We start from the raw sequence: 12,618 nt of genomic DNA, 5'->3' as shown, positions 1-12,618 counted from the left end.
GGTGTGTAGGTGTGTAGGTGTGTAGGTGTGTAGGTGTGTAGGTGTGTAGGTGTGTAGGTGTGTAGGTGTGTAGGTGTGTAGGTGTGTAGGTGTGTAGGTGTGTAGGTGTGTAGGTGTGTAGGTGTGTAGGTGTGTAGGTGTGTAGGTGTGTAGGTGTGTAGGTGTGTAGGTGTGTAGGTGTGTAGGTGTGTAGGTGTGTAGGTGTGTAGGTGTGTAGGTGTGTAGGTGTGTAGGTGTGTAGGTGTGTAGGTGTGTAGGTGTGTAGGTGTGTAGGTGTGTAGGTGTGTAGGTGTGTAGGTGTGTAGGTGTGTAGGTGTGTAGGTGTGTAGGTGTGTAGGTGTGTAGGTGTGTAGGTGTGTAGGTGTGTAGGTGTGTAGGTGTGTAGGTGTGTAGGTGTGTAGGTGTGTAGGTGTGTAGGTGTGTAGGTGTGTAGGTGTGTAGGTGTGTAGGTGTGTAGGTGTGTAGGTGTGTAGGTGTGTAGGTGTGTAGGTGTGTAGGTGTGTAGGTGTGTAGGTGTGTAGGTGTGTAGGTGTGTAGGTGTGTAGGTGTGTAGGTGTGTAGGTGTGTAGGTGTGTAGGTGTGTAGGTGTGTAGGTGTGTAGGTGTGTAGGTGTGTAGGTGTGTAGGTGTGTAGGTGTGTAGGTGTGTAGGTGTGTAGGTGTGTAGGTGTGTAGGTGTGTAGGTGTGTAGGTGTGTAGGTGTGTAGGTGTGTAGGTGTGTAGGTGTGTAGGTGTGTAGGTGTGTAGGTGTGTAGGTGTGTAGGTGTGTAGGTGTGTAGGTGTGTAGGTGTGTAGGTGTGTAGGTGTGTAGGTGTGTAGGTGTGTAGGTGTGTAGGTGTGTAGGTGTGTAGGTGTGTAGGTGTGTAGGTGTGTTGTCGCAAGCCTACACTGGCCAGAAATTACGTACAGTACGCGGCAGAAAATAATGTACATCGAACTTGAATGAGATTTCGGGTTTGTAGAGCGTTGTCTCTGTCACTCATACAGACCTATTTGACGTTTTGTGGATCTCAACGACCGAGACAAAATGCTCTAGAAATCCGCTATCTCATTCTAAAGGTCGATGTACATTATTTTCTGTCGCGTGCTGAAGTCACGAGTAGCTTTTGCTATTTGACCCTGTTTGATGTGCGCGCTGGCGTTTGAAGTGAGATGGCGTGAATTGTAAAGGACAGTAGTTAGTCTGTAAATGCAATGAGGCTAATTCGGACTTCGGAGGCATCGCAAACTATACATTTTTGTTCGGCCGATAGAGTTAGTTCAACACGCATCCAGGGTCGTTTAAATCAAAACTTATTTATTCCATACAGGACAATAGTCTATTGTCTCTTACACTAAGTATGTGACTGTGCCCACCACCACCTGCAGCGGTTCGGAATGCAGATTCTACTGAGAAAAATTTAATTTGTTAAATTGTTTGGTCAACGGTAAAGATGTTCCAACTGAGATAAATAAATTGATCGATCGCCCACGTCGCGTCCAGAACTGAAACTGATGGATCCGGACAATTTGCGGGATTTTGTACGGGTCGCACCACACCGCACCACACCGCACCACACCGCACCACACCGCACCACACCGTACCATACCGCACCACACCGCACCACACCGCACCACACCGTACCACACAGCACCACACCGCACCACACCGTACTACACCGCACCACACCGCACCACACCGTACCACACCGCACCACACCGCACCACACCGTACTACACCGCGCCACACCGCACCACACCGTACTACACCGCACCACACCGTACCACACCGCACCACACCGTACCACACCGCACCACACCGTTGTAGTGTAGGCTTGGTGTGTCTCCAACCGTAAGCCCGGTGTAACACCAGCTTGCGCCAAAACTGCTAACGTTGCACGTTACATTGTATTAATGCATTCTCGATTATTACACGCTTTACGCTCAACATGATCAGACGTTTTATTTCTATCATCATCACCAACACCAATCACCACATGGCGACCCTGCTCTAAGGACTTGAGAAGAAGCGATGAAGGTAGAAAATGGGGAAGAAATATTCCAAGTCAAAAGAAGAAACCATCGTTGTGGCGCAAAATGCCAATGGCGAGGCCAGCGCTAGTCGACTTTATTCGGAATTGGAATTAAGTGATATTTTATTAATAGTGGTGTTGTCGATAATGATGATGGCTATTGTATGGTATTTTTATAAAAAATGTCAAGAAAAATCAATTAATATCTTACGAAGAGAAATGAATGCAGGCCATATGAATGTTGTAACGAGGCCCCCGGAGATGGTGACTTCAGCGCATATTTGAGCCCCGCGACGCGACGTTCCGAGAAATTTGGCCGACGTGACCCGACCCAGTGTTTGTGAACAGTGTACCTACGATGTGAATGGAATGTACTGTGACCTTTTTCCGAGAACTGCACCTGTTACTTAAGTGCGAACTTATAAAATTAATATATGGAATTAGAACAATTAGATACTATATTAGTGCAATTAAATCAATTAAGGACTTATTTAGTGAAAATCGGACCTAGTAGAAGAAAAGGGGACTTGTTAGTGAAAAAGTACAGTGAGGCAAATAAATGTTATAATAGTTATTTAGAAGTAATAGGGATAGTACAAGAAAAATTCGATAAAAACGAGTATACACAGGACACTCAAAAATATGTATTAGGAATTAAATATAAGGTAGAGAGTTTATATAGGGATATTTTTAATTTGTGTAATTTTCAGGAAACTTCCACAGACAAGATGGAGAGTAAGGTAAGTTTTGATTTGAAATCCGCGGTAAACTTGTTGCCTATTATGACCGACGATGAAAGTGTTACGCAAAAATTAATAGATGCAATTGAACTTTATAATTCGATGTTAAATACCGAAACTAAATGCTTACTTGTGAATTTTATCTTGAAAACACGCCTTTCGCGTAATGCTAAGCTACGCCTTAATACAAAATACGACGATGTAGAATCTTTATTGCGGGACATGAAATTGCATCTGTTAACTAAAAAATCCGATGTAGCGTTACAAAGTAAACTACAATCGACCGTTCAGGCCAATAAGTCGATTGAAGAATTTGGACAGGAAATTGAAAAATTATTCGTAGAATTAACGATTTCACAGGCTGACGGAGAGCCGTCAAAATACGAAATTTTGCGGCCATTAAATGAAAAAAATGCTATAAAACGGTTTGCAGATGGATTGCGGAGCCAAAAATTAAGCACGATCATAGCCGCACGCAACTATAGCACTCTGAAAGATGCAATAAGAGCAGCGGAGGACGAATCCTTAGTGAATCCTCCTCCTCCTTTCATGACATATCAAAGAGGTCAATTTCGTGGTAGACGTGGTTATAATAACTTTAATAGGGGAAGGCCACAATATTATCCAAGGTCATATTATAATAATTCGTATCATAACAACGATCACTTTCATAATAATTCCCAAAGATATTCCTATTATAATCGTGGTTTTTCATCTGCCAGAAATGCGGTCAGGGGTGCAAACCCAACTCGAGGTCGTGGTGTTACATATCAGTGGCAAAATAACAATAGGAGTTCACGAGGAGCTTTTACAAATAGGAATCAGAGGAAAATAAATTATGCTGCTCCTTCGTCAACTGAAAACAACGAGAGTTCAGAAAAATTTTTTCGTCCCTAAATTCATTTTATCAGGAAATAGCATAAATTGGGTGAATTTTAGGCGTTACGGTCAGACAGTAGACTTATTAGTGGATACTGGAGCATCAATTTGCGCTATTAAGCGTAGTTCATTAAATAAACTTAGAAATCAACCACAATTTTATGCTGATGAGTTTGAGATTCATGGAGTTGGTGGCGGTCTTATGTCAGAAGGTTATGTATTTTTAGATCTCTACAGCTATGGCAAAAAATTCATACAAAAATTTTATGTGTTTCGTAATTTACCATGTAATTCATCTGGAATTTTAGGACAAGACTTTCTGTTAAAATACCGTGGGATTGTGAACTATAAAAATAAGTGTTTAATATTAAGGAATAGATTTAGTACTGTAAGATTAGCGCTTAACTTTGATGACGTGTTAGAAATAGAACCTAGATGTGAAGTTATTAAGTATATTCCTACTAATCTCAATAAAGATTGCGTAATTGTAAGCGATGAAGTGGCTAATGGTGTATTCATAGCGAATTCAATTTGTTCGCCAAAAAATGGGTGTTTACCTGTTAAGATATTAAATACAACAGAAAATAAAGTAGTTTTAAGAAATATTAAGCCTATTGTGCATGATGCAGATGAGTATTATATAAGTAAGTTTAGTTCTAGTTTATTAAGCCCGTCACGCACGCGTGAATTATTTTCTTTATTAAAGTTGGAATCTTATTTGAATAAGGAAGAACAAAGTACAATTGAAAATATTTGTGCTAAGTATAGTGATATTTTTCACTTACCAAATGATAAATTGAGTGTAACGAATATTTACAAGCAAGACATTAAATTGAAAGACAATACTTCAGCGGTTTATAGTAAACCATATAGGTTACCCTTTGCACAAAAACAAGAAATTAAAAAACAGGTTGAAGAGTTACTTAAAAATGATATCATAGAAGAGTCAGTTAGTGATTGGTCAAGTCCATTACTTATAGTTCCAAAAAAGGTAGATAAAACAGGCGAAAGAAAATGGAGAGTTGTTATAGATTATAGAAAGCTTAATGATAATATAAAAGATGACAAATTCCCACTACCCAATATCACAGATATTCTAGATTCGTTATCAGGTTTCATATATTTTTCACATCTTGATTTATCGCAAGGGTATTATCAAATTGAATTAGATCCAGAAAGTAGAAAGTATACTGCTTTTTCGACTGATCAAGGTCAATATCAAATGAAAAGACTGCCTATGGGTCTGAAAATCAGCCCAAGTGCTTTTTCTAGAGCAATGACAGTAGCTATGGCAGGATTGAATTATGAAAAATGTCTGATATACCTAGACGATTTAATAGTTTTAGGTAGAAATTTGGAAGATCATAATAAAAATTTAATTACAATTTTTGAAAGACTTCGAAAAGTTAATCTCAAGTTAAATCCTTCAAAATGTGAATTTTTGAAGAAGGAACTTTTATATTTAGGCCATGTTATTTCAAACAGTGGAATTTTACCAGATCCAGAAAAGGTGAAAGTGGTAAAGAATTATCCGGTTCCAAAATCAACTGATGATGTAAAACGTTTCGTAGCATTCGCTAACTACTATAGAAAATTCGTAAAAAACTTTGCAGATATTGTCTTACCTCTAAATAAACTCGCAAAAAAAGATGCAATTTTTAATTGGTCATCAGAATGTGAAGAAGCTTTTAACACATTAAAAAATATTCTAATTAATCCTCCAGTATTGAGTTATCCAGATTTTTCAGAAAATAATGAATTTGTTTTAGAAACAGACAGTTCAGGTTTTGCAATAGGTAGTGTATTATGCAATAAAAACGGTAAACCAATCGCTTATGCGAGCAGAAATCTAAATAAAGCAGAACTAAATTACCCGATTATAGAAAAAGAACTACTAGCTATAGTATGGTCAGTAAAATATTTTAGGCCTTATTTATATGCTCGTAAATTCAGGATAAAAACAGATCATAAACCATTAATATATTTATTTGGAATGAGAAATCCTACCAGTCGTTTAACAAAATTTAGACTTTGTCTGGAAGAGTATGATTTTGTTGTTGAGTATGTAAAGGGAAAGAGTAATGTAGCTGCAGATGCATTATCTCGTATGATTGTGGAATCTAATGAGTTGAAGAGTATGAATGAGAAGTATGTAAGTGAGAAGAATGTTAATGTGATGACACGTGCTCAGACTAAGAAAGCGAGAGAATGTGAGAATAATAATATTATTACAAACAAGGACGTACCGGCATTTAGACAACATGTAGACAACGTAAGGACTGATCAACCTAACGTTGTTGAGATACTAAAAAAGACTACTAATGACACGGAACTGACATTAATCGATAAGAGAAAGTGGTTAGATATTTTAAATAATAAAAGACTAAATAAACGCGTTTCAAGAAATAAAAACTACATGTACGTTAAGGAAAAGTTGACTATATATTCATGTTTGAACCCAAATTCTTTATCAATAAGGACGCGAGACGACTTGTTGAAAGAATTGGAAGATATGTGTGAAGAGATAAATATAAAAGAGCTCGTTATAATTAAAAATGAAGATAACTTGAAAATGATTAAAACAATGTTAAATAAAATAAAAGATGATAAAAGTAAAAATAAAGAAAATCTTAGGTTTTGTGTAATAAATAATGTGGAGAGAATAAGTGATAATGATAAAAAGAAACTTATATTAAATGATTTCCATTTGTTACCTACAAGTGGACATGCAGGAGTAAGGAGAACACTTAACAATATTAAAAAGTATTATTATTGGCCAGGGATGGAAACAGATGTCATCGAGTTTATTAAAAAGTGTATTAGGTGTCAAAAGTGTAAGCATCATAGATATATTCGAGAACCTCTAACTGTAACTACGACAGCATCTTCAGCTTTAGATAAAGTATTTTTAGATATTGTTGGTCCTATAGATAAAGATGATTTTGGATATAAATATATACTAACAATTCAATGCGAATTAACAAAATATTTAGAAGCATACCCATTAGTTACAAAATCAGCTGAAGAGGTTGCTAAAATTTTTGTGGAAAAATTTATTTTATCTTACGGCGTTCCAAGGATTATTGGCACGGATAGAGGATCTGAATTTATTAGTTCTATAATGAAAGAAACTTGTACAATTTTAGGTATTGAAAAAATGTTATCGACTGCTTATCATCATGAATCTATTGGTGCGTTAGAGAATACACATAAAGGGTTAGGTAATTTTCTTAGAATACAAACTAACGGTTTTCCAAATTCATGGAGTTCTTGGATTCCCTTTTGGAAATTTTCGTACAACACAACAGTACATAGTGAAACTAAATATACTCCTTATGAATTAGTATTTGGCCATGCATGTGTATTGCCTAACAATCTGACATCAAAAGTTGAACCTTTATATAACTTTGAAAATTATCCTCTTGAACTTAAATATAGATTACAAAAAGCTCAAAGTGATGCGAGAAATAATTTAATTAAAAGCAAGGAAGCAAGAAAATTTAAATATGATATAAAAATAAATCCAATCCATTACGAAAAGGATGATTTGGTTTTGGTTAAGCAAGAGAATACTAAAAAGCTAGAAAATTTATATAAAGGTCCATACCCAGTGGTAGAAGATGTATCTCCAAATGTTAAGATAATTATAGATAATAAAATTAGATTAGTGCATAAGAATAGAACTATTCCTTTTTATGATTAAGTTCTTTATGTGTAAGATTTCTTTATTTGTTTTTTTTTCTTTCAAAAAAAAAAAAAAAAAAAACGGTAGAGGTGTAGTGTAGGCTTGGTGTGTCTCCAACCGTAAGCCCGGTGTAACACCAGCTTGCGCCAAAACTGCTAACGTTGCACGTTACATTGTATTAATGCATTCTCGATTATTACACGCTTTACGCTCAACATGATCAGACGTTTTATTTCTATCATCATCACCAACACCAATCACCACACCGCACCACACCGTACCACACCGCACCACACCGTACTACACCGCACCACACCGCACCACACCGCACCACACCGTACTACACCGCACCACACCGTACCACACCGCACCACACCGTACCACACCGCACCACACCGTACTACACCGCACCACACCGTACCACACCGCACCACACCGCACCACACCGTACTACACCGCACCACACCGTACTACACCGTACCACACCGCACCACACCGTACTACACAGCACCACACCGCACCACACCGTACTACACCGCACCACACCGCACCACACCGTACCACACCGCACCACACCGTACTACACCGCACCACACCGTACCACACCGCACCACACCGTACTACACCGCACCACACCGCACCACACCGTACCACACCGCACCAGACCGCACCACACCGTACCACACCGCACCACACCGCACCACACCGTACCACACCGCACCACACCGCACCACACCGTACTACACCGCACCACACCGTACTACACCGCACCACACCGCACCACACCGTACCACACCACACCACACCGTACCACACCGCACCACACCGTACTACACCGCACCACACCGTACCACACCGCACCACACCGCACCACACCGTACTACACCGCACCACACCGTACCACACCGCACCACACCGCACCACACCGTACCACACCGCACCACACCGTACTACACCGCACCACACCGTACCACACCGCACTACACCGCACCACACCGCACCACACCGCACCACACCGTACTACACCGCACCACACCGTACTACACCGCACCACACCGTACCACACCGTACCACACCGCACCACACCGTACTACACCGCACCACACCGTACTACACCGCACCACACCGCACCACACCGTACCACACCGCACCACACCGTACTACACCGCACCACACCGTACCACACCGCACCACACCGCACCACACCGTACTACACCGTACCACACCGTACCACACCGCACCACACCGCACCACACCGCACCACACCGCACCACACTACACCGCACCACACCGCACCACACCGTACCACACCGCACCACACCGTACTACACCGCACCACACCGTACTACACCGCACCACACCGCACCACACCGCACCACACCGCACCACACCGCACCACACCGTACCACACCGTACTACACCGCACCACACCGTACTACACCGCACCACACCGCACCACACCGTACCACACCGTACTACACCGCACCACACCGCACCACACCGTACTACACCGCACCACACCGCACCACACCGTACTACACCGCACCACACCGTACCACACCGCACCACACCGTACTACACCGCACCACACCGCACCACACCGTACTACACCGTACTACACCGCACCACACCGCACCACACCGTACTACACCGCACCACACCGTACTACACCGCACCACACCGCACCACACCGCACCACACCGCACCACACCGCACCACACCGTACTACACCGCACCACACCGCACCACACCGTACCACACCGCACCACACCGTACCACACCGCACCACACCGTACTACACCGCACCACACCGCACCACACCGCACTACACCGCACCACACCGCATCACACCGTACTACACCGCACCACACCGCACCACACCGTACCACACCGCACCACACCGTACTACACCGCACCACACCGCACCACACCGCACCACACCGTACTACACCGCACCACACCGCACCACACCGTACCACACCGCACCACACCGTACTACACCGCACCACACCGCACCACACCGGCACCGTGGACGATGATACATCGGTGCGGTAACATCACCAGTACGCGTCACATTCAACCTCCCGCTACTGTCGTTCCGCCGGCGGTGCCGTGCCGTTGCCGTGCCGTTGCCAGCCAGTGCCATACTACCCAATGACACCGTGAAGAGCTATGCGTGTGGGAATGTAACGGCTAGCTCAGGTAATGGAGTCAAAACTTACCTACTGAGATTTTCTGTTAAGAAATTCTCTGCAGCATTCCGGAGTTGGGAAGTCGGTGTTACAACCGTCATATTGAACTGCTGTACGAGGGTAGACTGTGTCGCAGGTGTTCGACGAGGTGTGCGTGGAGCTGTGCATGGCGGCGCTGCAGCTGGTGGCGTGGGCGCCGGGCGAGGACACGCTGTGGCGCGCGCTGGCGGCGCTGGCGCGCCTCGCCGCCCACTCGGCCGAGGTGCCGCAGCTGGTGGTGCTGGTGGGCCCCGACCCCTCCGCCTTCAGGTGAGTGTCCGACGAGGTGTGCGTGGAGCTGTGCATGGCGGCGCTGCAGCTGGTGGCGTGGGCGCCGGGCGAGGACACGCTGTGGCGCGCCTCGCCGCCCACTCGGCCGAGGTGCCGCAGCTGGTGGTGCTGGTGGGCCCCGACCCCTCCGCCTTCAGGTGAGTGTCCGACGAGGTGTGCGTGGAGCTGTGCATGGCGGCGCTGCAGCTGGTGGCGTGGGCGCCGGGCGAGGACACGCTGGAGGCCTGAGACACTCCGCCCTCGGAGAACATCCGCGGCGCCTCGCGGTTCGCCTCAAAACAACATATGTTTGTGATGATTCCAATGTATTGTTTACGTAGACTTGTTATTATGTCTATAGGCTCGTCAGCACCAGAAGTATGTTATTATGATCGAGATTGAAGACTAAACCACTAAAAGTAACCTTAGGTAATGGTTAACCAGATACGTCAGGAATACAACCTTTAGATTAACCGAGCCTTCGTGGGCGTACTAACATCATTCTTGCACACTACGAGAGATATCACAGACTACCCTCAACTATTAACCTACCGTCAATAATAATGAGTCATGATAACAACGTCTACTATGAGTGTAGACAATGCTAACTAACACTAGCTAAGTCCCTACCTAGCGACCGGCTCCAACCATCCCCATACCGGCCCCAGACCAACCAGCTAACCTAGCACACCACACTTAGTTCAATTAACCTCAACTACAACAATCACGTTTGTCTAATACAAATTGGAACGATACAAGAAGGACTTACCGATACACAGCTATTCAACACACACTATACCATCATTCACACAATCACGTCACTTTCCACAACCTAGTACTGAACCTTTAACAACTGAAACCACATTAGGTCACAACAACAATGATAATAATAAAACCTACAGTACGATACACATAGTATCCACTGAGAAGTGCCCTCGGCAAGAGCCACACGAATAATAATCTCCTCGTACCGCCGCATTCACTTTTATTGTCTCAAAATGACGGTGGGGCGATTACGTAATGTTCAATGAGCAAAGTGTTTACAATTAAAATGGCAGCGCGCCTGCACGGCCATTCTGACATGCGTACGTCCACGTACGCCAAGTATTACAAAGCATGTGAGGTCAAAACCATAACCACAAAATCATTTATCGCTCTTCCATCCTGACTACATTCCTCACACTTCATTTGATTGGAGCTCAATTGCTATTGCAACTTCTAAATCAATTAACTATCTAAACGTTTTTTTTTTATTTGAACTTCTAAATCAAATCCACCACTGGTTCGGAACGCCACGACCCAGCGAGAAGAACCAGCAAGAAACTCGGTAGCGTCTAACTAAACTTATGAACAAAGTTTTTTTTTTTTTGTTTTTTTGTTTATGGTTAATTTTGACTGTCACATAGTTTATTGACTCCACAACCATCATTTAACACGACTACGGAGTGTGACTAGCACCATCACGGCCATTCTGATATGCGACCGTCCTCGGGCGCTAGTATGATCAAGCGCGCACAATTTCCAATCATCAAGTACTACAAGCCGCAGTTCTATTCGACCAGGATCAACTATCATCTGGACTGAGCAAGCGTGTCCCTCCAACCAGCTTTTTTGAGCGTGGCCCGGACGACACCCCTCAACCAGGCTAGACTCATAACATCTGGAAGCAGTGTGTCCCCTCAACCAACTCTTACGAGTCTGGCCCGGACGACACTCTTACCAGGATAAACTCACACCATCTGGAAGAAGTGTGTCCCCTCAACCAACTCTTACGAGTCTGGCCCGGACGACACTCTTACCAGGATAAACTCACACCATCTGGAAGAAGTGTGTCCCCTCAACCAACTCTTACGAGTCTGGCCCGGACGACACTCTTACCAGGATAAACTCACACCATCTGGAAGAAGTGTGTCCCCTCAACCAACTCTTGCGAGTCTGGCCCGGACGACACTCTTACCAGGATAGACTCATAACATCTGGAAGGACACTTCCTTACCAGGATAGACTCATAACATCTGGAAGCAGTGTGTCCCCTCAACCAACTCTTACGAGTCTGGCCCGGACGACACTCTTACCAGGATAAACTCACACCATCTGGAAGAAGTGTGTCCCCTCAACCAACTCTTACGAGTCTGGCCCGGACGACACTCTTACCAGGATAAACTCACACCATCTGGAAGAAGTGTGTCCCCTCAACCAACTCTTACGAGTCTGGCCCGGACGACACTCTTACCAGGATAAACTCACACCATCTGGAAGAAGTGTGTCCCCTCAACCAACTCTTGCGAGTCTGGCCCGGACGACACTCTTACCAGGATAGACTCATAACATCTGGAAGGACACTTCCTTACCAGGATAGACTCATAACATCTGGAAGGACACTTCCTTACCAGGATAGACTCATAACATCTGGAAGGACACTTCCTCACCAGGATAGACTCATGAACTTACTATAACATAACATCTGTCCTTATTACGACAGGTCTACCTATTCATACAACGATCTAACACCACATGAAGATTGATTTCTAATCTTATGTCGGGAAACTCAATTTGTTATCTCTCGTGGCAAAAATAATTGTTCAGCAAAAACTCATCTACCTACATTACGGTTACTCTTTTACAAAAAGAACACTGAACTGCATCAAAATTTGTTTTTATAACAACTGGCTGAGATTTGCGGGTAGTCTGAAAATTACTGTACTAGATTTTCGATAAGTTTTAACTTATTGTACAGTAGGTACAGTTTGTGATCATAATTTTTCACACAGTAAACAGCGTGATTGGAAAGTACTATGACTAA

General features: G+C 43.6%; 2 protein-coding genes across 2 annotated transcripts in view; both read left to right on the top strand.

Moving 5' to 3' along the window:
* LOC117987436 (uncharacterized) overlaps positions 1 to 9,819 on the top strand; it is a 42,795-nt gene extending 32,976 nt beyond the window's left edge. Inside the window, exon 13 of the mRNA XM_069502476.1 lies at positions 9,643 to 9,819. Within this exon, the coding sequence (XP_069358577.1) occupies positions 9,643 to 9,819 (177 nt within the window). The remainder of the gene's footprint in view (positions 1 to 9,642) is intronic.
* Positions 1,815 to 7,567, top strand: LOC138403145 (uncharacterized). Its single transcript, XM_069502453.1, has one exon. It carries the CDS (start codon positions 2,445 to 2,447, stop codon positions 3,645 to 3,647), a length of 1,203 nt encoding a protein of 400 aa, XP_069358554.1. The 5' UTR covers positions 1,815 to 2,444; the 3' UTR covers positions 3,648 to 7,567.
* Positions 9,820 to 12,618: the final 2,799 nt, after the last annotated feature.

Source organism: Maniola hyperantus, chromosome 13, assembly GCF_902806685.2.
Source record: "Maniola hyperantus chromosome 13, iAphHyp1.2, whole genome shotgun sequence".
NCBI lineage: Eukaryota > Metazoa > Arthropoda > Insecta > Lepidoptera > Nymphalidae > Maniola > Maniola hyperantus.
This window is presented reverse-complemented; position numbering and strand designations above follow the sequence as displayed.